Source organism: Medicago truncatula, chromosome 7 (assembly GCF_003473485.1).
Source record: "Medicago truncatula cultivar Jemalong A17 chromosome 7, MtrunA17r5.0-ANR, whole genome shotgun sequence".
Classification (NCBI taxonomy): Eukaryota; Viridiplantae; Streptophyta; class Magnoliopsida; order Fabales; family Fabaceae; genus Medicago; species Medicago truncatula.
In genome coordinates this window covers 21,129,971-21,156,354 of record NC_053048.1, presented here as the reverse complement: position 1 = coordinate 21,156,354, position 26,384 = coordinate 21,129,971, and the positions used below count along the sequence as shown (strand labels likewise).

Here is a 26,384-nt window from a genome sequence, read left to right as displayed (position 1 = left end):
TTAATTATGCTTAGAATTCATATTCAGATCGATTTTAGGAATTATAATGTTGTTGTAATCCGAATTTGGGAGAGGTTAGGATTGTTGGAGAAAAATTGAGGGAAATTGCAAGATTGTGAGAATGAGATGAATTGTTGTTGTTGATGCATGTTTTATGTTCCTTTAGATGCCTAATTGTATAATGAACCTGTAAACAATCTTTGAAAACATGTTTGGGCATTGGGAGATCAAAATTGGGAGTTTTAGGGTAAAAAATGGTTTAAACCCGTGAAAAATTATGCAGAAACGATGACTGTTCGCTTAAGCGAGCCGGAAGCGAGCTGTAAGCGAACAGCTACTGTAAGTAGTTCGCTCAAGCGAAGACTCGTTCGCTTAAGCGAAGTGCCTTTTTACAGCATTTCTTATTTCGCGTTCTTGTGTCTTTTTCACACGTTTCTGTTTTGAATTGGCCTTTGGTGTAAACATGAAAGTTGTAGATAATTGTGTTAGCTTTCCAATGGCTTTGGTTTGACTCTAAAATGATTTTTGGTTTAGGAGTTATGATGAAAATACTCCAAGTAGGTCTTAGGGAAATTTTATGAAAATTCAGCAAAACATTTTCCAAGTTAATCCAAAACTGGTGGGATAATTCCAAGGCTCAAAACTAGAAGTAATATGAGTGTAATTAAGGTGTTTAAGAGTATTTAACCCATGTTGTGAGTTGACCCTTGGGGTAGGAATGGAGGTTGATTATAGTACTGTTGATGTTGAGTGAGTCAGATATAATATGATTTGATGTTGTTAGTAATGAGATATATTTGTATATGCATTATGTGGATTATATAAGATGTTTAAGTTGATATTGATTATCATTTGATATTGTTATATCTTGAGATGTTTATGTGCTGCCTATGTTGCCGTTGTTGAGCTTAGTGAATCTGGAGATGATTAATTGTGTATTTTCTAGAATCGTTGGATCAATTATGATGGATTATTGTTGACTGTGATGTATATTTATATTTAAATAAATTATACATGTTGCTGAATTCTTTTCAAAGGTTGAAGTATTATTGATTGGATTGTCGAGGTGAAGTCATATTTACATATATGCATTGATGAGTAGTGGTTGTCGTTGATGTTGTTGAGTTGTATGTAGATATACACAGGTGGAGTCAGTTGCATTAAGGGGTGGTGAGTCATATAAGTACATATGCATTTGTTGTTGAGTTGTATGTAGATATACACAAGTGGAGTCGTTGCATAAGCATAAAAACGGTGAGGACCTCGGTCCTGGAACGCCTTGTCGTTCAAAGCGGTGGAACACTATGTTGTTCAAAGCGGTGTTAATGGGAGGACTCATGTCCTGATAAAAAAGAATGCTTTAACCATTCTATAACGGTGAGGGCTTCGGCTCTGATATGGTACCACATGCATAGTTGCATTTGTTGAGGAGTCTTAGTAGAGTTGTCATGTCCTGCATGAGTCTTAGCGGTGGTGTCGAGTTGTGGCATGAGTCGTTGTTGTTGGTTTTAATTATCATTTGGTTGATGTTGTTAATGATGATATACTTATATATTGATGAATTATTATTATGTCAGGGTGTTAGATTTAATTGATGAATTAGATATCTATTATTAATGATATTGTTGATTATGAAATGTATACATATATTGGATAATTGTAGTTGCAGTTGTTCTTGAGAGATTAGGTTGTTGTCGTTGTTGTTGAATCTTGTTGTTATCGTTGTTGTTGGTTGAATTAGTAAGTATTACTAAAGTTAAAGAAGTAAGAACATTATTGTTAAATATATGTAGTTGTTTATATTGTTATGATGTGATGATTATGTTGTGTCATTTATATTATTATGAGAAGATGTTTATGATATGATGAATTATGTTGTTAAATAACGAGGTTTATGATATGATATTGATTATAATGTTATGATGACTGTTTATGGTGTTGAATATGAGATTGTTATGATGTTACATGATGATGATTATGAATGTTGTGATGTTATCTACGAGTCGTTAAATGTACTTAATGATGTTGTTATGTTGTATATGAACTATGAATATGATGTTGTTACGTTGTTTATGTCATTGCTTATGAAGTTGTCATGTTGTATACGAATTATGAGTATGATGTTATATGATTATGATTAAGATGTTGATTATGATGTTAAATGATGCTGTTATGATGTTGTTTATGATATCAAGTTATGACTGTTGATATGATGAGTACATGATATGGTTTAGGAGTCGTTAAAAGAATTATTATTACTAATTGATGGAGTGTAAGTTGTTAGATGCATTTGATGAATTATATATTATTATTATTGATTGTGAATCTCACCCCTTCTGCTTGAAAATGTTGCTCTTCGTATGAGTAACATGCAGGTGATCGAGAGTAGGTTGCTGTGTTTTTGCTGTCGTGAGTGGCTATCCCTCACTGAGTCGTCTAGGTGCTCTGATACGTAACGGGATGGGAACTTGTTGCATGCCTTTCTATTCCTTACGTATTGTTTATAAATTTACAGATTAAGTTGTTAATTGGATTTTTATGAGATGTTTTGATGAGGCCTTCGTGCCAAGACTTTTTATGTTAATAAATTTAATCCGCTGCAAAGTTTGAATTAATATGTTGAAGGATAAATTAGTTAATTAACTTATTTATGATGTTATGAAGTGTAGCATTCCGTTTACATGTCGAATACTCTGATTAATTAAATGAAATTTTTAAGTCGGGAAAACGGGGTGTTACATACAATATCAGATCTATCTCCTCTTGGAATAACTGGCAGTATTTGTCTAAAATCACCACCAAACACAACAACTTTACCCCCAAAAAATGGTATCATACTTTTTGTCAGGTGTACTCGTTATATCTTTAAGTGTTCTATCCAAACACTCAAAAGTGTATTTATGTGCCATTGGTGCTTCATCCCATATAATTAATTTTGTTTGTCGAAGCAGTTCTGCAAGATCACTGTCATGATCTATTTTGCATGTTGAGTTGTCTAGAGTTGGAACAGGAATTTTAAACTTAGAGTGAGTAGTTCTTCCACCAGGTAGTAGCAGTGATGCGATTCCACTTGTGGCCACAGTCAATACAATTTCATGTTATGATCTTAATGAACTTGCCAGTGTACGCCACATAAATGTCTTACATGTCCCACCATAACCATGCAAGAAGAATACTCCTCCTTTTTGTTTTAAAACAGCCAACATGATCTTATCATATATCTTGTTCTGCTCATCTTTACATAAAACATTAAACAAACAACATATATGAGTCATTGAATTTACATGAAATCATTCAATTTTGTCATAACTACTTTGTCTTATATTACCTGTCAGAGAAGCACGCAACTCAGCAAATTCTTGTTTTGAAAGTGTTGGGTCATAGTTCCACTCATCATAGATAAGTCGATTACCTATCTGTTCTAAGACATATCCCTTAGGATAAGGAATGCAAGGGAATTCCTTTAAACTACGCCTACTTGATTGCATTAGCTTTTCAATCTCTAGCAAAGTTAAGTTTTGGATGTCTTCATCGGTAAGCAACAAATCTATTGTGTAAATGAAAGTTTATGTCAAATACTATTGAAATATTGGTTATGTTTTGAAATTTGTAAAAAAAAACCTATTATTTGCGAAAACCAACTGTGAGACAGACATAAAAGTAAGAAGTATACCTTGATTGTTTGCCAAAACCCTCTCACCATGTAATATTCCATATGACAACAAATGTATGGTGCTACGCCAAACATGATTTTGTCGATTCATTGCTTCAGATAGTAGCAATATCACGAACCATCTTCTAAGAAAAAATCCAGATCCCCATCGGTATGCGTCTCTTATGGCACCTATAAATTCCTTATCATCATCAAGGAAACCCATGGCAAAGCATGCATCTCTAAAACTATGATACTGAATTATACCTATTTTCCGGATATCTTCATAACTTGTGGGACCTTTGACAACAGTCAGCATTAACCGCAGATAGAACAACTCTCCTGTAGTTGGTGGTACCCAGATCAGTCTACCAATGGTAAATTCCCTCTTTCTTGGTGTCCAAACTCTATCTTTTTTGTTATAAACAAACTTGCTTACAAACTGACCATAAGTGAGTTCTCTAGCAGCTTGATATTGTTGATTTGCAATTAGCCATGCTGTAAACATTGATTCAGTAACACTTGCTTTTTCTAGTACATTTCTCATTCGAGAATGATCAGTAAAGTATATGGCTTTCTCTCTAACCATATGAAAAAACATGCGTTCAATTGCAAGTTTTCGGCCATGTGTTTTGAACGAGAAAATTCTCCAACATGCCTCACTTAGAGAAATGTACCTACAATCAAGGTATTCTTTGATTTCATCAACTGGCTGTTTTTCAATTTTTAAATGTTGGTTTGATGGAACAATTGTTGCACAGATACGATCATATCCCTTATGAATGTACTTGAATAAGTACTTGATTGAAGTGCTCTGATTACACCACTCCATGTTAATATGAGCTTGGTATTTCAACAGTAATTTGACATTGTATGGAACAACATGTCTATTGTCCAATGAAATACCATTTTTTTCAATTGTGTGTGTATTTGCACTTCTCTTGTAAACTGGATAACCATTTTGATCCACAATAGTAGTTTCAGTATACTGTTTTGGAAAGTAATTGGAACATTTATCGTTTCTCATGCAAGGCGACCCAATCCGAGCCAATCCGCATGGACCATGAATCATATGTTTCTTGACTAAACTGTATAGCTGAGGATGTTGGTTTGGATCAGGTATTTCTGAAGATATGATTTTATCTATATCTACCAGTGCTGGATATTTGCTTACTGGCTGTAAGAATATTAGAATATGAGCATGTGGTAACCCTCTCTTTTGAAACTCAATAGTGTACATGTCTGTTAAAAAAGAAAATGTGTTAAGAAAATGATAAGAACAATGATAAGCAATTAGTACTAAAAATATTTGTTTGGAACATTAAAAATATCGGGTAAATACTTACGTGCTAAAACTTTGCCAAGTACATGTTTTTTGGTCAAGTCTGTCATAAGCTCGTCAAATTTAATCTTGAAGATCCTAGCAATAATATCTAGACGATCTTGTGGTTTTAGATCATTTTTGGCAAGCTCTCTTGTTATTTCTGGCTAGGTAGGATTACATGTAAATGTAATAAAAATATATGAAAATTCAACCACATTGAAAATAGCCATACCATAAAAATATAATTGATCCATGTATCTTTTGCTACCAACAAAAGTTGATGGTAACACCACCCTTTTTCCTTGAAATGTTGGCTGATTCTGATTATTATTGGTAGAATTTGCATTGATCTGTCTGTATTTGCCTACTCTTAATTTGGATTGATTTTTCCTAAGCCAATTTAGCCTATCTACTTCCATCATTGTGTAACCATCAACCAAGAATTGCTGAAATAGTTTTCTTGAACAAATCAATGTCTTTGCTTCACCATTTATGTTTTGTATTCTAAATGATATCCAATGTTTAATTGTCAACCTTGTTTTTTTTTTTTTTTTGTAACTTTAGTATCGTCAACATAACGTAGTAAAATGGAAGGACGGTATCCATCTTCTCCATATGGAAATATAAGAGGATATTGGAAACTCAAATAACTGGAATGAAATTCATCTATTCTTTGCAAATTTCTAGTTTGTCCTTGCATGATGATATCTCTGTGGGAAGCAGAGTCTATATCACCTAGGAAGTGCAGCAACTTCAGATATTGTTGGTTTGTTGTAAATTCTACCATCAGTTTTTCGGTCAGCAATCAGTTTCAATTTGACATCTTGGAAGTTTCGATCATGCAGTATATCTCTTGCCATTCGGAAAACTTGTGCATGGACATTATTCTGGTCTGGCATAACCTTGAGTCTCTTCACAATATCTTCATCAATCTCTTTGTTTGATCTATATAACCACAAAATTTATATTAATCATAAGCAATATGAAATTTTATTCTCCAATGAAATTTTTAAAAATTAGTAATAAACATGTGTATGTTGTACCTGTAGGTTTTCATTCTATTTGAAATTTCATTCTCCGTATCAAATATGTATAGTTGAGCATATTTTGGACTCTCACCAGGTAAAGGCAACATACTTCCAAATATGTGACATGTTTGTCCTTGCCTTTTTAATATTGGGGGACCTCTTCCATTGTTGATGTCATTGTCCATTTTCATTTCAGGTGAGGTAAATGAAAACATTGCCTTTTATGTCCTGGTATTTGCTTGGTAATTCTTGCTAGCTACTGATTGGTTTCCATCTAAAAGATCTTGCAACAGTTGGGGAGGTGGTTCTAACAGAGGTAGTTGCACTTTGCCACCTCCGCAACATAACTGAAATTTTGGTATCGTAGTATTCCTTGATTTATCTTTTCTTTCTTGATACCATATCAAAGCTCCACATTTCTGGCATTCCCACACAGAATCACCTATATCAGAATAAATTGTGGCATTGCAAATGCCAAAGACATTGGTTATTAATTACAGGTTAAGTATATATGTATATTTGATAATCAGTAAGTAGTTGAGGTTAAGATGGTACGTACCTTGAGCATAATTCTCAATATTTTCAGACTCATCCTGTTCACTATCATCAGATTCAGATTGTTGACTATCATCATATTCATATTCATCTGATGATGACTCTGAAAGATTATCTAAAGGATTTGTGGCATTAGGTTCATGTATGCCATTTGCAGCATAATATTGAGCATGTGTAGTAAAGGCTTTCCTTTTGGTTCTATTGGATTGACCCTTCCCATTTGTGTTTGTAGGTTCTTTACATGTTTTACCATTAGGAGAAGGAATCCTTGTGGGCATTGAAAATGGATTGTAATATGTTGGTGGTATATTTTCCTTTGATAAGTGTTGCTTTCTCTTAGCATTTTCCTAATTTGGCGCGGTTGATAAATCACAAACATCTGCAGTTCTTATCTCACTTAAGAGTCCAGTATGAGGATTAGTTGAAGTACTTGCTCCAGGATCAAAATACCTTGATCGTGAGAACTTAACATTAGACGACATTCTGTTAAATTCATGATTATATTCTATAACCAATTGTGATTGAGGGATTGGTTTGACATTTGGCCTGGACTGATTGAGTTGTTTAGCACAAATAGGTCTTGAAGATTGACATTGGGGATTACCAAGATTTCTTGAGTGTGTTTGAGTTTGATTAGACTTAGATATCTGCAATGGAGTTGCATTAGGCCGAGGAACTTGTTGTTGAGGCTGATTAAGTGATCTTGGCAGCTTTCTTTTAACATTTGTCAAGACAGTAGTTGTTGTTTTTCCAGAATCAGGTGTTGGAGCAGCAGTTGGTTTTGGTTCATCAGTTGATGCTGAGGCAAACTTGTTGAGTAGATTAACACCAGATACATATTTCCTTGGTATTAGATTCAATGGACATATTCTATTTTGTTGATTAACTGAAGGATTTGTCTTATTTTGAAGAGATTGGTTGGAAAAATTTAGCTGGTTCAGTGTAACTGAAGTGATATCTGCAAGTGGTGTTAAAGAAGGGGAACTTTTTATATCAAGTGATTTTTTATTGACTTTGGAACTGGAAACCTCTTTCTTTGTTGTCTTTTGTTTAGCAAATTGGGACAATCTCTTTCTTCTTTTTTGAGCATCTGCAGACTTTGAATTAGAGGTTGGACTTCCTACTTTGTCCATTTTCTAAAATGAAATAGTTGATGAATAAGTGAATAATTTAAATGGAATTTAAGTTCACATCATGGTTATATAATACGATTGATTGTTAACTCAATAAGGTTAATAATGTTTTTTCAATATGCAATGTTATATTAAGTATGCATAATTTTCAATGAAGATATCTCTATTGTAGACACTTGTTAAAATGACATAATAGGAAACAAAGATTAAAACAAAGAACCAAACAAATATGAATAGAGTTTAAGTTAAAATGCAAGGAAGACATGAATGCTTACAACACACAGTAACTAAAAAATGCAGATTTCGACAAAATACTTACCGGATGTGATACTTTAGTGTTAGACCAACATATAAAAATTGCAGCAATATGTTAAAAAGTAGCTGGATTATCAAAGGGATTAGCTGATTTTTATGATAAGAATGCAATGTGCAACCAATGTCTCAAGCACAGCTTGTACTAAGATAGAAAATGATTCATATCTTGGTAATAAGATAGTAATAATGAAGATAGAGTGTTTGTATGTTATAATTTTTTTTTGTAAGTAATTATTAAAATATAATATCTAAAAGTTGCAATTTCCATACCACGTTTGCCAGCAGACCACAAAGTTAACTCAACATGTACAGTATAACAACATTTAATGCTTGGCAGAATTTGCTATGATATTTCCCTCACATGTCAAGTCCAAAAGAAAGTGATGAGTGAAAAATTGTACACAACTAAGTGTAGATGTCATTGAGTAATATTGGCGGAAAATTATATTAAAAAATATAATCTTATGCAATTCAATATGAAACGGCGTGTAATGTTACAATTATAGACTACTAAAAATATCCCATTAAAACAAAAAACATAATGAGGTCAATTGGTAGATCTGGATTTTTTCATTTATACCTCAAATTTAAACTTGGTATTTACTATTATAGTGTAATGTGTTCTTAAAAGATTTACAAAAATGTGAATGCGTAGTTTGAGAGATAAATGTATAAGATTATACTCTAATGTGTTTTTGTTAATATTACTTGTGACCCCTCTACATAAAACTTGCTCACTAAATGTATAAGGTTGATTGTGTAGTTCTACGTCAATAATAATTTATAAGATTATTGTCAATACAATGCCACAAAGGTATGTTGTATAGTCTGTTGGACGTGTAAGCAAGATATGTATATGAAATCAAATTTAAAAGATGTTGCCAGTTATAAAATTGTGGTAGATCAATAAAGAACGTTTTGATCAATCAGTTGTGCCGGAAGCAATTCGCAACATTATGTGGAACGGTTGCATAAAGAGACTAATCAGGAATATTGTTAAAACATGATGAACAGAGATCATATTTCACTTCTTTTCAGTCTTGATAACCTTAACCCTCTTCGACGAAGACTGCTTGGCAGGAATGATCTCTTCATATGCCGCAGTCGTAGTAGGCAGGACTGGTTTGGACATCTTCAAAGGCGTGAATTTATCATCAGACATATCATTGCTGATCTTTCCTTGAGACTTATCACTCATTGGGGTGAGTTGGCTCAATGTGACCGGATTGTATTCAGCAGTTGCAGATACATCCTGAAACAAAGGTAAAATACCATGTCTTAAATATTTATATTTTAAATAGTATGAATCAATATTTTCATTATATCAACTTTACAACTAATCAATACTTACAACAGACATGGTGACCTCTTCCGTAACGGTAAGACTGTCAGAAGTGTTTTCAACATCATCGGCTGACTCAGCATGTAAGTCGTTGATCTCGTGAATTAGACAACAACATTTATGATGTGGCAAGGGTCTCAATAGTTGTTAATATTAGCATATGGATTATAATAATGCAGTTAGACATGTGTATCTATGAAAGTAATGACATAAAACTAATTTGAAAAGAAACTTAAGGCATACCACAGCTTCGGGGAATTTAGAACTGACCAACTTAGCCAAAACATCTCCTTCTCTACAGCAAACGACAGATATTTTTTCCATTTTAGCTGCCATTTGATCTTAAAAGCCATAGTCTTTCCACCTATGTTATCCATGAGCATTGGATATTCTAGTCAGCTTGTAATACCAACCTACATGATTAAACATCTCATTTACGTTAATATATGAAACATATAAGGAATTATTTGGATATTTGAGATATATATGAAACTCATCACAAATATTGTCAAATAAAATATCTTATTGATTAAACCTGAATCATGTTAATTCGAAGTTGGGCAGCAGAAATCCCTAGTAACTGTGTGGATTCACGATCCCAAAATACAAGTGTAGTCTTCGTATCTCCATACAAAACATCTAGCTCAAGTTTGTGCCTGAAAAGGAACAATATATATGTAACAATATATAGTGTCATGTTTTATGCATGTTAGAGGACTATTAGTTATAAAGTATGAACTATATTTTACCTAACAATTTCTGTCTCAGTATTGTGGCCTTTCTCACAAGTGTATGGAGGGTTGTCACCCTTAGCAATCTTACCACACTTGTAGCAAGCCAAGTAGTACCAACCAAATTTAGTTGAATTCACCTTCTCTATTTTTGCAACAGTTACAACATAAGAAATCTGAGAGAAATCAAAATACAAAGTATCAGATGATGTTAGAATAATATATAAGCAAAAAACATTACGAAAAAAGATATACTTGTTCAAGCTACAGAATATCAGATAGTGGCATGATTAACGGATTAGATAGCAAGTCATCATCCATACTAAATTGCGACCCAGCTGATGATTGTGTACACATAACTTGGCTTTGGGTCATCATCTGATCATTCTTGGGCAAACTGCACAATATTATAGATGAATTAGTATTAAATTCAACACATGTTTGTGGTGTAAGAGATGCATGGGTGCTATTAAAATACTTGCCTTTCCCTGAACGTTTTGATATGGGATATATCAGCATTGATCAACATTTTCGTAGCACCATACATGTTAGTAACACTGAGAGGGTATTTACCTGTAATATTGATCATTTGAAAAGATCATCCTCATAAAATATATATGTATATACAATTTAAATATAACAGTATAAGAGAAATATGTAAAAAAGAAAACAAGCTTCTTCCATAATCTTCCCATACTTCAGCATTAATATAACTGGGCCACTTTCCTTGTTATCATTGTTAAATTTGATGAATTTTGCAGCATAGTCCTCCCAAAGAGTGCAGTTTAAAGAGATGTCACTAAACACATTTAAAAAATATTTAGTGATATCCACAATATATGGTAAGAAACAATGTAGCTTGAACAATATTGTAAATTTCACCTAATATCTTTCAAGGTCAAGTTCACTTGCAGTTTCTTAGACACTCCTTGATTTACTTGACAATATCCAATTTCATGAACATAGCCTATGACATCTGATGTAAAAAAAGTGTTGTTTACAGCTGGAGTAATAGTACATAAAAGAAGTAAATCAATAAAACACTGTAAGTTAATGTACTAACGGTATAATAGATCAGAACGCCATTTCCCAACAACAATTTCAGCAAATGGTTTGAACTTCAAGTCATTATCAGGGATATCATGAACATTAGGGTCTACAGTAGTTGTTCCACCAGTCCAAATCAACTTGTACTTGTTATCTGATGGTTTGAAGAACAAATCATTTGTCAATACCAGAAAGTTGCTCAGTGTATAAGTTGTATTTTCTTCAATCATTTTGTCGGTTTCAGCCTTGTATGCCGTTGGGATGACGACTTGAGCGTCAGTACCCTATGATAATAAAGAAAAACAACGTATTATACCAACATTCATAAAACATAAACTCATATCCTTGTAACCAAATTACCTTTGCATCCACAATGACCATTTCTGAGTGCTCCCTTCCGTCCTTAACAACTGTCCATTTGTCCCTAACCTTCACAACCATTTTCCAAAAGTCCTTTTTTACGTTGATGTCTTTTATGAATACAAAAGGTCTAGTTTTGACTTCAAAGGGTGTAGCCATTTCAGCTGATGGAAAGTTCAAACAAATGAGATTAGAACTCGAATATATGGTGAAGTAAATCAACAAACACAAAATAACAAAATTAAAACCATAAATTCAAATGTCATTAAACAATGAACATTAAGTAGAAAGAATAAAAACATCATATCAACAACAAAAAAAATCACATGAACAAACATATATATCAGATATGAATTATGAGACATATAAAATTAGACATAAAATATTAAGAAAAATTATTGCTTTATAAATGAAGAAGGATTACCAGGTTGTGTTTCAAGATCTATGAGACGAAAATATTGTTAGAGTGAAGAGAAATATAAAATGTGTATTGTCTTAACCAAATGGATCTGTGTTGTTTTGTGTGATGTAGAGTAGTAGTAGAACATAGTGAGTTGCAATATTGAGAAGTGTGAAAGTTTGAAAAGAGTGAGCCATTGTACTTTCGATTTGATTGGTTAGGTAGATTGTTTTTTATTTATTTTACTTTAGCATTCAGTTCGTCCAGGATTTAAAACGTGACATGTGCAATTAGATTGCAAGTATATGAACATTGTGAAGATACCTTTAACCAAACCAAGTTGACAATGACCTAATTAAAGTTAGTCATAGGCAATTCTACATATTTAGTTCGATTTTATGTTTTACAGACACCTTTTACCCTTAATTTGATTGCCTGGCAGAAGGGCAGTTTGGGTTATAAACGAGTTTTCCACAACATGTTTTTTTTCCTTATATTAAGAAGGATGATATAATATCAGTGTTAGACCGTTGTTAACAATGTGCCTCCAATGGGGAATTTAGGCACACTTAATCACTTATATCAATAATTTTATCACATTTATGATAAGAAATTGCCTCGCTGAAATTAATGAGACATGCGTTAATTTTGACGGTTGATATCTCAGTTACGTTGGCACCCCAAAACATCATGTTTCAAATACACATCATCCTATATATTAATATTAGGGTTAATAGGCCTTTACCCCCTGTAATATAGGTCATTTTTTGTTTTCCCCCCTGTAAAATATTTTTTGTCAGATTTCGTCCTTGTAATTTTTTTTTGTTTTAGACCCCCCTAAGCCTGCTGACTGTGCAATTTTTTTATCCAGTACACGTGGCATTTGTTATTTTTTTTAAAAAAAATCTTACAAAATTCTGATAAAAATGAAAAAATACCGCAAAAGTTTAAAAAAATCTGGTAAAATGATAAAAAAAAAATCTGGAAAAATAAAAAAATCTGAAAAATTTTAGAAAAATTCTAGAAAAGATTAATATGTATAAAAAAATTATGAAAAATTTCGATTTTTTTCATGAACTTAATCTTTTTTAGAAACTTAATTTATATATAATTTTTTTATAATTTTTTTTCGAAAATTTCGATATATATAAATCTTTTCCAGATTTTTTTTTCATTATTTCTAGAATTTTTTAAAATTTTTTAAGAATTTTTGTTATTTTTTAAGATCGTGAATGTGACTTTTGTTATATGTGATTTAGAATTTTTGTTATTTTTTCAGATCCTGATAAAAAAGAAAAACAAAACAAAAATAAGTTGGGTGGTCTGCATGATCCTGAATGTGTCTCGCACATGCTTTATCAAATTGAATTATGCAATCCTTGAAAACAATCCAAGAAAGTTGACACTTCTATATTTATACTATATATAAAGAAAATAACATCTTTTAGCTCTTTTGGGTTGATTTTTTTCTTTTTCTTAAATTACTCTCAACTTTAAATACAAATAGCACATATAACAAATAGATAAAAGTAAATTCAAATATTCAAAAATAATGTAACAAATTCAATCTTTATTGTCCACGATATATCAATTTTTTTTTCCTTATCCGTTATTCTTTACCAAAGATAATTGATGGGAGTGAATTCCAAATTTCAAAAAAAATATAACAATCACAATATGAATATATGTCTATTTTTATTTTCCTTTATGGTTTAAAAAGTGTAACAAACTAGATCGAATATATATATATATATATATATATATATATATATATATATATATATATATATATATATATATTGGATGCTACTACTTGGTATCTTAGCATGCCTACATCATTGTCAGTTGATTTTGCAAGAGACAGACATGGGCTGCCTAACTTTAGATTTCCGTAACCCTATCTAGTCTTTCTTTTTGTCGTTTATTTTATATTTTAGAGGGTATTGGCCTAGTCCCCCCCTCCTTTGTACATATTTTTCTCTTTTCTTTAATAAAATTACGTATTGGAAAGGCGGTAGAGGATGGGTGTTTCTGTTAGGTGCCAACGTAGTTGGGATGCTTCAGAATTGCCCGGATACCCTACCTTTCTCTTGGCCTATCAAATATATATATATATATATATATATATATATATAATGAGATTTAAATTGATGACATGAGATGATTGAAATAAATAGTAATTTTACTATATTTATATTTGAAAGAAGTGCAGCATCCTGTTTTAGTTGTTTACTCTCATTTACGCAAAAAATTTCAAGTTGGGAAAATAGGGTGTTACAATATTAAACAATAATAAAATTGTAATGATTGTCAAAAATAAATAAATAAATAAATAAAATGATGAAAAATTGTATATAAGGTAAATACAAATACGAAAATGATTAGAAAATAGGTTTACCGTAAGCATCGGCTACAACGAAAAATAGGGATAGAAAAATGATCATAACATAACCAAATTTGACAATGTTATTCATAAGTTTCCTCGTACATGGAATACTAGTTTTATCACACTTTATATAATATACAAAATCCATGCACTATTGATTTATTTCAATAAAATATTTTTTACCACTTTATGAAAATGTAAGAGACCTTTCGTAAAATTAAAATATTAGTTATCAAACACATATTTGGTACAATGATGAGCTCTCTTTGTGCTATTGGCTCATTTAATGATCATTTTTTTTTGTGTAAACGGGTATCCTCTGCGCGCAACTGCGGAGACTAATTGATGAGATAAAACCGCAAGTGCACGGTCTTACCGAAGTAGTATAAATGAGTATCGTTCCGACAGGGAGTTCTGAATTCAATAAACTTTAGATAATGATTAGACTAGTTTTATAAGGTAGAATGTTTTGGGTTTTTAATTGAAAGTAAATAAAAGAAAAGATAAAATCCTTGGGGTCATTGGTTCATCCTAACGACAAGTCCTTCACAAACCAAACTATTAAACTTATAACCTTATGTTAGACCTAATTTCTCAAGACAGTTTCTCTTATGTTCCTCTAGCAACCAAGCCTATTTCGCTGACTTGATTACTATTAGATTTTGGTTCCTCTAACAACCAAGCATCCTTTACTGACTTGATTGTTATTAGTTCCCTTGAAGATCGAAACTATATGTCTCAAAGATTGCAAAGCCTATTTCGCTGACTTTGCAATCCTTGTCTGAATTCACTTGTTCGAATATCAAAGCTCCACTTTCGTTTTATGAATTGATATTTGGAATAATGGATAAACAATTATCAAACCCTCCACTTTCGTTTCCACAGTTTGATAATGGTTGATCCATGTTAAGACGGTGAATTCAGATAAGAAATTAGGGTTACATGAGATTAAGGTTTAAAGCTTGATTTGATTAGGATTATGTCATTAGACTTATCCAACAATCCCAAGACAAGAGAAGTCTACTCACTAATGTTCATCGTATACAAGGGGAAGAAGAGAGAATGCACAAAAGTAAATAACAAGAAAGTAAAGGTGAACTTTTATCAGAAAGACAATTGTCACATATTGTATTCCAAGAAAAGATGAATATTTGTGATGGCTAGCTATTCTATTTATAGCACACATTTGACTTAAAATCTAAGCAAGTATATTCTAAGAATATTCCACGAGAGATTGCGCGCTAAAATAGAATAGCTCAGAATCCAAGCAAAAGCAGCAAAAGGTGTGGAGACGTATTTTGTCTCTCAATCTTCATATTTTCGTGTCCAATCGGCTCCAAATCCCTTTCTTTTGCTCCAAGACTCAATCCATCCAATATTCTTTCCTGAAATATAATAAATTGCAATTTAAAGTAAACTATCCTAAAAAGGAAATAATACTAATATAAAATTATATAAAATCTAAATAAAACTAAACTAAAAAGCATATTAAAATAGTATATAAATGACTCATCAAACTCCCCCACACTTGAATCTTTGCTTGTCCTCAAGCAAAAGGCATAAACATAGTAGCACAAACGGTTATATCAAATGACAATTCAATTAAAGCACATGTCCCCTCAAGGGCTTAAATCCCAAATGTACACTAATCACAAACTCAAGCATTTCTTGTAATTTTTTATTCAACCCAACGATCAAGTTTCAAGTGAGTGTGTGTGTGAAGTCCAACCCTTTTCTTGCTCCTGTATAAGATAGGCATTATGAGGAAACATGGTCTAATCCTAGCACTAAACCAACCAAGAAAGATTCCTTCTATAATTCATATAAGAGAGATGGGAGTATTTGAGAATCTTTGTTCTTTGCCATTTGCACATTTTAAGTTCTTTATTTAAGGAACAACATCTTCACGTAGGAGGTCGGAGGGCCTACCCCCTTCCCCAATCTAGATTCAATGGTATCCCTTAAAACATCATCTTCACGTAGGAAGTCGGAGGGCCTACCCCCTTCCCCAATCTAGATTCAATGATGCTTTTTTTAAAGTTTTTCCTTAAGATAACAATCATCTTCATGTAGGAAGTCGGAGGGCCTACCTCCTTCCCCAATCTAGATTCAATGATGAGATCTTGGAATTTATTTGGCTTTTTGGCTTTTTATGAACTCCCTTATACTAACTTATACTACTGGCACTTTGAGAATCTTTAAAGGTTAATGCACCGCTAGGATTAAAACGCGTTTCCTTAAAATACCTATTCATACATTTACTCAAGGGAAGCAACTTTGTGTTTTTCTCATTGGAGAGTTTTATTCACTTTAAAACAAGATGTGGGTATATCAAGAAGACTTAAAACACAAGAGTTTGCTTTCATGTACAAGAATCAACAAAATAAAAGGAGACAATGAAAATTTTGTGTCATGATATTTTCAATAAAAATTAGCTACTTAACCATGCCTTTTACAATAAAACAAAACAAAAGAATAAAGTTCAAGGGAGTTTGGAAACACTACGACTAAAGACACTTTATTAGGCTCCCCCCACACTTAGGAGAAGCATTGTTCTCAATGATTCAAGATAAAAGAAAAGTAGAAGAGAAGGAGAGGTAGAAGAGTGAGATAGAGATTAAAGAGATAAGGTGAAAAAGAGAGGAAGAGGAAATCTCACATTTTTATTGAGGTCCATAGGGAGGGCCTTGGAGGTTGAAGTGTTGCATCATGTTCCGAAGCATTTGGTTATTTTCTTCGGATATGCGGTTGCCCCGTAGGACATTATTTCTTAGCCCGGATAATTCAACACCTTGCCTTTGTTGCTCGGTGCTTATCCTTTGTACCTCGGTTTGCATCCATGCCCATCTTTCATTGTTGTCGTTATGGTCATGGGGCTCCTCTTCATGGTGCATGTGTGCACCTTCTTCGTCACCTTGATTATGCTCTTCATGTACCAGTAATCCATCACCAACATACAACAAATTTTCCTCCACCTCGGGGTTAGTCCGAGATGGGTTAGGAAGTAGAAATAAAAGTGGTATGCGAAGTTGAAGTGCATAAGTCATGGGTGACTGAATCTTAATGAAGTTCATAGCAACAAGGGTTTCAATATTAAGTCTATTGTTGCCCTCAATTGGATTTATCCCATCTTCCTCACCCACTCCAAACTTTCTAGCAATGAAGGTAATGATACCACCGACTACTATCTCATCTCTATTATCAGGTCTAGCTCCTATGGAGGAAAGGTAATCAAGTAGGTAGAAACAAATATTAACGGGATTGTTACTAAGCATTGCCCAAAGCATAAAAAGTTCATCCGTCCTAGTTGTTCCTACCTCTTTTCTACCCCAGATGGTACAAGCCATGACTCTCTGGAGGTATCTAAGTACTGGGTTGTGAATGTTACTAGCCTTATTGTTGCGGGGATTATATTGCCTTAACCCGGTAATGCGTTTCCAAAAGAGAGCGGGGTCATAGTTTTCCGACTTTAAATTTGGATTCCAAGAGTCATGGATGAACCCCGCATTTGCAAAGTCCATCTCTAAACAGAAATTTTCAAGAGACATCTCATAATCCATATTCAAAAGTCGGAAAGAGACTCTATGATCGGGGTTGTCAAAATTCACCTTATCCTTCGTAAATTCAATAGAACTTAAGAATTCATAAGTGAAATTTTCGAAACCTTTCATAGGTCTAAGCATATCAACCCATCCTAAATTTCCTAAATTTCCTAGTAATTTAAACACATTATCCCTTAGTCCTAGCACACTCAAAGTATAAGGATCTGGATATCGACAAGGATGCAAAGGTTTAGAGAGAAGAATTTTATACCTTTCCCTTTGCTTGGTGTCCTTGAAGATTATGCCATGATTCTTGGCTTGCGTTTTCTTCTTTGATTGTGGTCCTCCGGAAGAGCTTGCTCCACCTTTCCTAGATGCCATTATCCTTAACCTTGGTGGGCCTTTTGTGTTTTGGGTGAAGGTTGGGTGATGGGGTTGGGGTTTGAGTAAGTGTTAGGAGTTGGGTTGGGTGAATTGGTGAAGAATTTGTGGGTTTTCTAGTTGGTTGAATGGGGGCTACAAATTTGATGGTTTTTTTGGTTGGGATGGAAGAAAGTTGTTTTTGATGGAAGGGTTATGATTGAAATGTGGATTGTGGTTGATGGGGTGAAGAAATTTTGAGAATTGGTGAGGTTTTGAGGGAGGTATGGAGTTTGTAAGGTTTTTTGGTTATGGAGGTTTTAGATAAAAATGGGAGGATGAGGGATGTGAGTAGTTGAGAATGGGGGATGAAGAAGATGAAAAGTTAGATAAAACTGAACCTGGGATCGGGCACGGCCGTGCCAAACTTAGCACGAGCCATGCCAACTTTCTAGATTGTGGGTCAGTTTTTGGGTAGCAAGGTATGGCACGGCCGTGCCAGTGTTAGCACGGGCCGTGCCAAGGTTCTGGACATGGGGCCTCAAAATTTTCTCGTTTTCTTGAATCACCTTCGGACAATTACCTACAAAAGAAAAAAAAAACAACAAAAACAAAACAAAAGCAGTTAAAAGCGTGGGTTGCCTCCCACGAAGCGCTTCTTTATAGTCATTAGCTTGACGTTCAAGAGGTTTCTCTACCCTATACCCAATCTTTCCCAAAGGGATAGTGGCGTCAACCTAGCATTCTCTCCCAAATCACACATGGCTTTCTCAATGCTTTTGGATCCTATGACACAAGGTATGAGAAAACTTTCTAGATTCTTAAGTTTAGATGACAATTTGTTTGGAAGTATTTCAATTAAAATTCTAAATTCGTCATCTAACTTTGATTTGACAAAACCTTGTGTTAATGGATTTTTAGGCTCATGAGGTGGTGAAACAAATGGCTGTTCATTTTCTCCTATAGTTTTCTCACTTTGAGGCTCATCACTTCCTATTTCTCCCTCATCGTTCTTAATTTTCACAACGGGGTCCTCTAATTGGTTACCATCCCTAAGAATAATAGAACTTATATGGCCTTTGGGGTTGGTTTCAGTTTGACCTGGAAAGATCCCGATGGTTTGAGAGGAAGTAGACACGTGTTGGGCCACTTGAGAGATTTGGGTTTTAAGTATCTTATTGTGAGTTGCTATGGAGTCTACCTTGGATGTGATTTTGGCAAGAGAATCATTCAAAAATCCCGTTTGGTTTTTAAGCTCTTGGAGCTGCTTGGATTGATTTATAACATAATTTTCCATTAAAAGTTCCAAGCTGGATTTTTGAGGGACTCTTTGGTTGCTTGCATAACTGGGTGGTGTTGCTTGTTGTCCAAAAAGATTTTGAGGGGTTTGATAAAATAATTGGTTGTTTCTAAACCCTCGATTATATTGAGCATAGTTTACTTGCTCAGGACCTCTAACAACACTACCTAGTTGGCAATCAATGCCAATATGGCCAAATACACCACAAACTTCACAAGGAGGTGATACAGGAGCAGGTGTGACAACACTAGTATTCATTGTATCAAATTTTTGTGTCAGTGTGTCAACCTTAGCAGTTAGATGATCAAGGGAGGAAATTTTGTACATACCTGCCTCTTTTTTAGAGGGTGAAGAAGCAGTGATGACTCTCTCACTTGTCCACTGATAGTGGTTTTGTGCCATGCCCTCGATCAAATCATATGCTGCTGTGTAAGTTTTATTCATCAAAGCTCCACCTGCAGCTGCATCAACATAGATTTTTGTGGTATACGAAAGACCATTATAAAAGGTGTGGATAATTAGCCACTTCTCTAAACCATGATGGGGGCAAAGCCTAAGCATTTATTTGAAACGCTCCCACGCATCGTAAAGAGATTCACCATCTTTTTGAGTGTATTGAAAAAGCATCGCCCTGAATTGAGCGGTTTGAGAAAGGGGAAAGAATTGGGCAAGGAAAGCTCGCCTCATTTGGTCCCATGAAGTGATAGAACCAATAGTCAATGAATGAAACCAAGCACTAGCTCTATCCCTTAAGGAAAAAGGAAAGAGGTGCAGCCTTACGGCCTCTTGGTTTGCCTTCAAAGTTCCACTGAGTTTTAAAAAATTTGAAACATGAAGATTCGAATCCTCAGTGGGTGATCCGAAAAATTGATTTTGCTGCACTAGGTAAATAAGTGCAGGCTTTATTTCAAATTTACTACCCTCAACCATTGGGTACACAATAGCATCGTACGGCTCATCTGAAGATGTGATTGCATACTCTTCGAGAGCACGTTTCTCATCCATGTCGTTATTATTGTCTTTGAGCCATGCCTGAAATCAAAACGGTTAAAGATAGAAAATAAAAAATAAGGAGAAAGGGAGGGAGATATATATATATATATATATATATATATATATATATATATATATATATATATATATATATATAAAATAAAAACAAAACAAGATAAGGAAATAAAATATATTATAAATATATAAAAAATAAAAAAAAATAAAAAGGTAAGAAAAAGGAAATAAAATATTTTATAAATATATATATACTATTTTATATATATATTTTTTTTATATTATATATATATAATTTTTTTTTTTAGACTAACCACTATTAAAAAGTTAATCAAATTACAATAACTCCCCGGCAGCGGCGCCAAAAAACTTGATGAGATAAAACCGCAAGTGCACGGTCTTACCGAAGTAGTATAAAAGAGTATCGTTCCGACAGGGAGTTATGAATTCAATCAACTTTAGATAATGATTAGACTAGTTTTATAAGGTAGAATGTTTTGGGTTTTTAATTGAAAGTAAATAAAAGAAAATATAAAAGCCTTGGGGTCATTGGTTCATCCTAACGACAAGTCCTTCACAAACCAAACTATTAAACTTATAACCTTATGTTAGACCTAATTTCTCAAGACAGTTTCTCTTATGTTCCTCTAGCAACCAAGTCTATTTCGCTGACTTGATTACTATTAGATTTTGGTTCCTCTAACAACCAAGCCTCCTTTACTGACTTGATTGTTATTAGTTCCCTTGAAGATCGAAACTATATGTCTCAAAGATTGCAAAGCCTATTTCGCTGACTTTGCAATCCTTGTCTGAATTCACTTGTTCGAATATCAAAGCTCCACTTTCGTTTTATGAATTGATATTTGGAATAATGGATAAACAATTATCAAACCCTCCACTTTCGTTTCCACAGTTTGATAATGGTTGATCCATGTTAAGACGGTGAATTCAGATAAGAAATTAGGGTTACATGAGATTAAGGTTTAAAGCTTGATTTGATTAGGATTATGTCATTAGACTTATCCAACAATCACAAGACAAGAGAAGTCTACTCACTAATGTTCATCGTAGACAAGGGGAAGAAGAGAGAATGCACAAAAGTAAATAACAAGAAAGTAAAGGTGAACTTTTATCAGAAAGACAATTGTCACATATTGTATTCCAAGGAAAGATGAATATTTGTGATGGCTAGCTATTCTATTTATAGCACACATTTGACTTAAAATCTAAGCAAGTATATTCTAAGAATATTCCACGAGAGATTGCGCGCTAAAATAGAATAGCTCAGAATCCAAGCAAAAGTAGCAAAAGGTGTGGAGACGTATTTTGTCTCTCAATCTTCATATTTTCATGTCCAATCGGCTCCAAATCCCTTTCTTTTGCTCCAAGACTCAATCCATCCAATATTCTTTCCTGAAATATAATAAATTGCAATTTAAAGTAAACTATCCTAAAAAGGAAATAATACTAATATAAAATTATATAAAATCTAAATAAAACTAAACTAAAAAGCATATTAAAATAGTATATAAATGACTCATCACTAATCCATCGAGCATTGTGGGACCCAAATGGACGGCAGGCTCTCCCTAAGAGTTTTAACACTGCTGCATAATGATCATTTGATAACACATAAGTATATTGTTGTTCATTCAAGTTAATTATTTTTTAAAAGATATTTATTATTACTTTTGTTTCTCTTTAATATTTTCATAATAGATTACGGACATTCCAACAACATAATAATATTTTTAAACATCAAAGATTTAATTCTAGGAATAATGGACAAATAGGTGATTCCACATTTATCCATAAATTCAAACTTCTTAAGGTGATTGATATGCCCCATGTGCATGGGATCTGTCGTCATAATAAAAGTATTGATCCATAAGGACTTGTGATTATCAAAGCTATTTTTCCCAAGTGTTTTGTTAGATTTACTTTTTGATTGATTGGGAGTTTTGATGATTGGTTTATTGTTAAGAGTATGCAATTTAATAAAAATTTTATGGAATAAACAGAGTTCATCACAACAACTCCAATCTAAATCATTTCTATTGTTATGGGAAATCAATACTCACTACAAGGAAGTTAACATTGATTTATCGTCACGGTCGTGGAAAATATTCGAGAGCTCGAAGCAAAGCAGTAGTGTCCAATGGACTCTAAGTAGTGTTCATCTGAAGAGATGCTATTATGAAGCTAGCATATACATATATGGAAGACGTTAGTATAGATTCAATTTTTTTTTTGGACTCAATTGATATGATTTTGTGTTTTTTGGCTTTAGTAGAGTCCGTTTAGCGGACGCTATTAGCATCTGCTCATGATGGATGCTACATGTTATGATATACATAAATGAAACAAGTGCAATAGAGATGTTGTTGTATAGAAATAACTTAAGCAGACCTATATATCTTTTAATGGCACTTGATATAAGCATGATACATTTTTGTAGATGCCATAAAACATAGTATTGTATATTATGAATTATCCATTGTATTAGAGTAATACAATGATGTTTAATGAATTTTTATTTTTATTTTACAAAATGATGTTTAATGAAACTTATTTATATGATTTATTTATCTGGATTAGATTTCTTCAATCTAGGGGTTGTCTCTTGAAATTCATCCAAGTAGACTTGAATAAAATATTATATATGGAGAATAAATTTTATCGAACGTGGAGGCATTTTCAAAAACAAAATATTTTGTAGGGACCTTTTTCATAATCAAAAGATTTTGCAAAGACTATTTCTCTAATAAATGGATTCAGTCATCATGTGTCACGTGTGCAAATCATCACAAAAGTTGAGACAGGGACCAAAAACAACAAATATTTTTACATGGACTAAAACCAAAATGAGACATATTTGCAGGGACCAAAACCATATTTTAGCCTTTTTTAAATATCAAAATTTCATAATTTTTCTAATAGATTATTAAAGATATTTAAACTCAAAATTGTGTATTACCATACATGACAGTGTCAACTAAGTCATATAATATGGGACGGAGAGAGTACTTTATAACAATTCTATCTTTAATATGTCTAATTTGTTTAAAGTTGACCATTTCAACGTTTGCATAAAAGATCCTAATTTTATTCAAAAGTTCATGTCACTTGAAATACTATGACTAATGACCGAAGGGTTCATTTACCTAAAAAATTCAACTTTTTCTTAAAATTAAGTATTCCCTTCGATCCTTATTATAAGAAACAATTGATTGTTTAAGTTTATTATGTAAGTGATGTATCTAGTCTATATTTACATCAAGATACATTAATTACTCAATGAATCTAAAAAATCAAAAGTTTCTTATAATAAAGACAGGAGGGAGTATAATATTTAGCTATGTATTTAGTCATAATCTTTTTGAACTATGTTATAATTAAGATCAGATATGAGTATTAATTATCAACTATAATAGAGTTGATCAAGATTAATTCCTCTACTATATAAATCTATCAATAAGATTCATCATCACCAGTTTATGGATATTCATGAATAGAATCCTCTATTTGGCTAGTCTCTCCATTGTTCTTCCCATCTACACCATAGTTCTCCGCTTCTACATCATTGTTCATGCAATTATAAATTTTGAAGCGACTAAAATCTAACGTGCTTTATAATGGTATTCTTGATAAAATGTTTTAAGAACTAAAATATAACACTTAAGTTGAAAAACATTATGCACTAGAATAAAAACTAAAAGGGTTAATAGTGCTTTTCACCCTGGAATATATGTTATTTATGGTTTTCGCCACTATAAAATTTTCGGTTTGATTTGAACCCTCGCAAAATTTTTATTTTTCAGAAAACACCTCTAATAGGCCATTTTCAGAAAAAAAATTCAAGAAATTTTTGTTTTTGAATGGCCTATTAAGGGTGTTTTCCGAAAAATAAATTTTTTACGAGGGTGCAAATCAAACCGAAAATTTTATAGGGGCGAAAACCGGAAATAACATATATTACAAGGGTGAAAAATACTATTAATCCAAACTAAAATAAAAAATGACAAAAATAACAAATGAATATTAGAAGTTAGAACCCATAAATTTAGAAGAATGTCATACCAAATCAGAAAAAAAAATTGTATTGCTCATCTAAACACATTGAACATGTCAACCACATGAATAAAAAAAAGGTATTACACAAAAACCAGAGCATATTTAACACTGAAAGGCTAACAAATGAACATATACACATATTTAAACATGATAAATGAACTTAGGAATGAACAATGAGAGACATCTGTGACCATTTCCTCACAAATGAGCTCGACGCAAACAATGAGGAAGAAAAACAAGTGAGACTTATAGAATAACGATGACGATATATAAGAGATTGAAGTCGAAAGTAGAGAAAGAATTAACAAGGAGATGGTGTGAGACGAAAAAGAGGGTAGTGAAAAGAAAAAAAAAGTGGAATACGATGGTAGGAACAAGGGTTTCTTTTGCAATCGAGAGTTGAGGAATAAATTACAGAAACATAACTTACACGAATTTATAAACCATGTTTAACAGGTTTGAAGTTGGATGTCTAAATAATTAGCTTAAAACATATAACATTTTCAACTTAATTTTAATAGCACCGCATATACATTTTAAGCTATTTGTTACAATCAACTTAAAACAGTGTTTTGTAAATCAATTTTTTGCACCATTTTAAGCCAGTTTTATGTCAAACTAACTAATTTTAAGCCGGTTTTGTGTAAAACAAGAATAAAAATGATCATTCGGTGTTTGAAATATTACACTTAATAACGAAAATGCAACATACTCATAACTAACGAATTACAACTCTATTGTACTGCAATTGGTGCATTGGTCCTTGCAGCCTTAATGGTTTTTGCTAGTTGGTTTAATTATCACAAAGCTGCTACAAAATTGGCTTGGTTCCAGGATGTAGAATCCATGTTGAATGACCATTTGGCAGGGTTCCTAGGACTCGGGTCTCTTTCTTGGACGGGGCATCAAGTACATGTATCTTTATCAATTAACCAATTTCTAAATGCTGGAGTAGATCCCACTTTCTCATGAATTTATCTTGAATCAGGATCTTTTAGCTCAACTTTATCAAAGTTTTTCTGAAGGAGCAACCCCAGTTTTTTTTACCTTGAATTGGTCAAATTACACAAACTTTCTTACTTTTCGTGGATGATTAGATACATGTATCTTTTGACCGATATTGCACGTCATCATTTTGCTATTGCAATTCTTTTTCTCATTGTCGGTCATATGTATAAAACTAACTGGGATATTGGTCATGGTATAAAAGATATTTCAGAGGCCCATAAAGATCCATTCACAGGCCATGGTCATAAAGGTTTATATGAGATCCTAACAACGTCATGACATGCTCAATTATCTATTAACCTAACTATGTTAGGCTCTTTCACCATTATTGTAGCTCACCATATGTATGCTATGCCTCCTTATCACCTAGTTAATGGAGATATTTTAATCCCCATTTTGCACTAGGTAGTTTAGTTTATCCGCTATTTGTTACAAAGCAAAGCCCATAGTTTAATTTGTATATGTTAAGAGTCTCACATCGAATATGAAATGACTTGACAATACGTTATAAGTGGGGGCAATCCACACCTCATAAGTCGGTTTTGTGGGGTTGTGTTAGGCCCAACCATCATTTAGGCCACATTAGGCCACATCCTATCAGGTTTTCACTATCGGGTCGCCCGCTATTTATGTCCACAAACCAAGCCCAATAGTGCTGGTCATGAGGGTGTGTGTTAAGAATCACACATCGGATAGGAGATGACCTGACAATGTGTTTATAAGTAAGGACAATCCTCTCATCACAAGCCAATTTTTTGGAATTGTGTTAGGTTTAACCACGATTTCTAAGAGTATCATTCAATAAAACTGATTTTGATT

At 33.1% G+C, this 26,384-nt stretch overlaps 1 protein-coding gene, 2 long non-coding RNA genes and 1 other non-coding gene across 4 annotated transcripts; 2 read left to right on the top strand and 2 right to left on the bottom strand.

Annotated features, from left to right (window-relative positions):
* Nucleotides 1-2,763: 2,763 nt before the first annotated feature.
* LOC120576875 (uncharacterized) lies at nucleotides 2,764-7,579 on the top strand. Its single transcript, XR_005642954.1, has 3 exons — nucleotides 2,764-6,098; nucleotides 6,201-6,320; nucleotides 6,792-7,579. It is a non-coding gene; the product is annotated as an uncharacterized lncRNA (long non-coding RNA).
* Nucleotides 7,580-8,900: 1,321 nt separating this feature from the next.
* LOC112416488 (uncharacterized) lies at nucleotides 8,901-10,472 on the bottom strand. The gene is made up of 5 exons (XR_005643242.1): nucleotides 10,336-10,472; nucleotides 10,099-10,256; nucleotides 9,885-10,005; nucleotides 9,359-9,762; nucleotides 8,901-9,259 (listed from the first exon to the last, which is right to left on the bottom strand). It is a non-coding gene; the product is annotated as an uncharacterized lncRNA (long non-coding RNA).
* Nucleotides 10,473-10,568: 96 nt separating this feature from the next.
* On the bottom strand, nucleotides 10,569-14,361 carry LOC120577185 (uncharacterized). Its single transcript, XM_039828306.1, has 5 exons — nucleotides 14,286-14,361; nucleotides 11,488-11,651; nucleotides 11,144-11,411; nucleotides 10,963-11,056; nucleotides 10,569-10,879 (listed from the first exon to the last, which is right to left on the bottom strand). The coding sequence occupies exons 1-5, from the start codon at nucleotides 14,359-14,361 to the stop codon at nucleotides 10,711-10,713; spliced, it is 771 nt and encodes a 256-aa protein (XP_039684240.1). The 3' UTR covers nucleotides 10,569-10,710.
* A 5,646-nt stretch (nucleotides 14,362-20,007) lies between these two features.
* Nucleotides 20,008-20,114, top strand: LOC112416835 (small nucleolar RNA R71). Its single transcript, XR_003007348.1, has one exon. It is a non-coding gene; the product is annotated as a small nucleolar RNA R71 (small nucleolar RNA).
* Nucleotides 20,115-26,384: the final 6,270 nt, after the last annotated feature.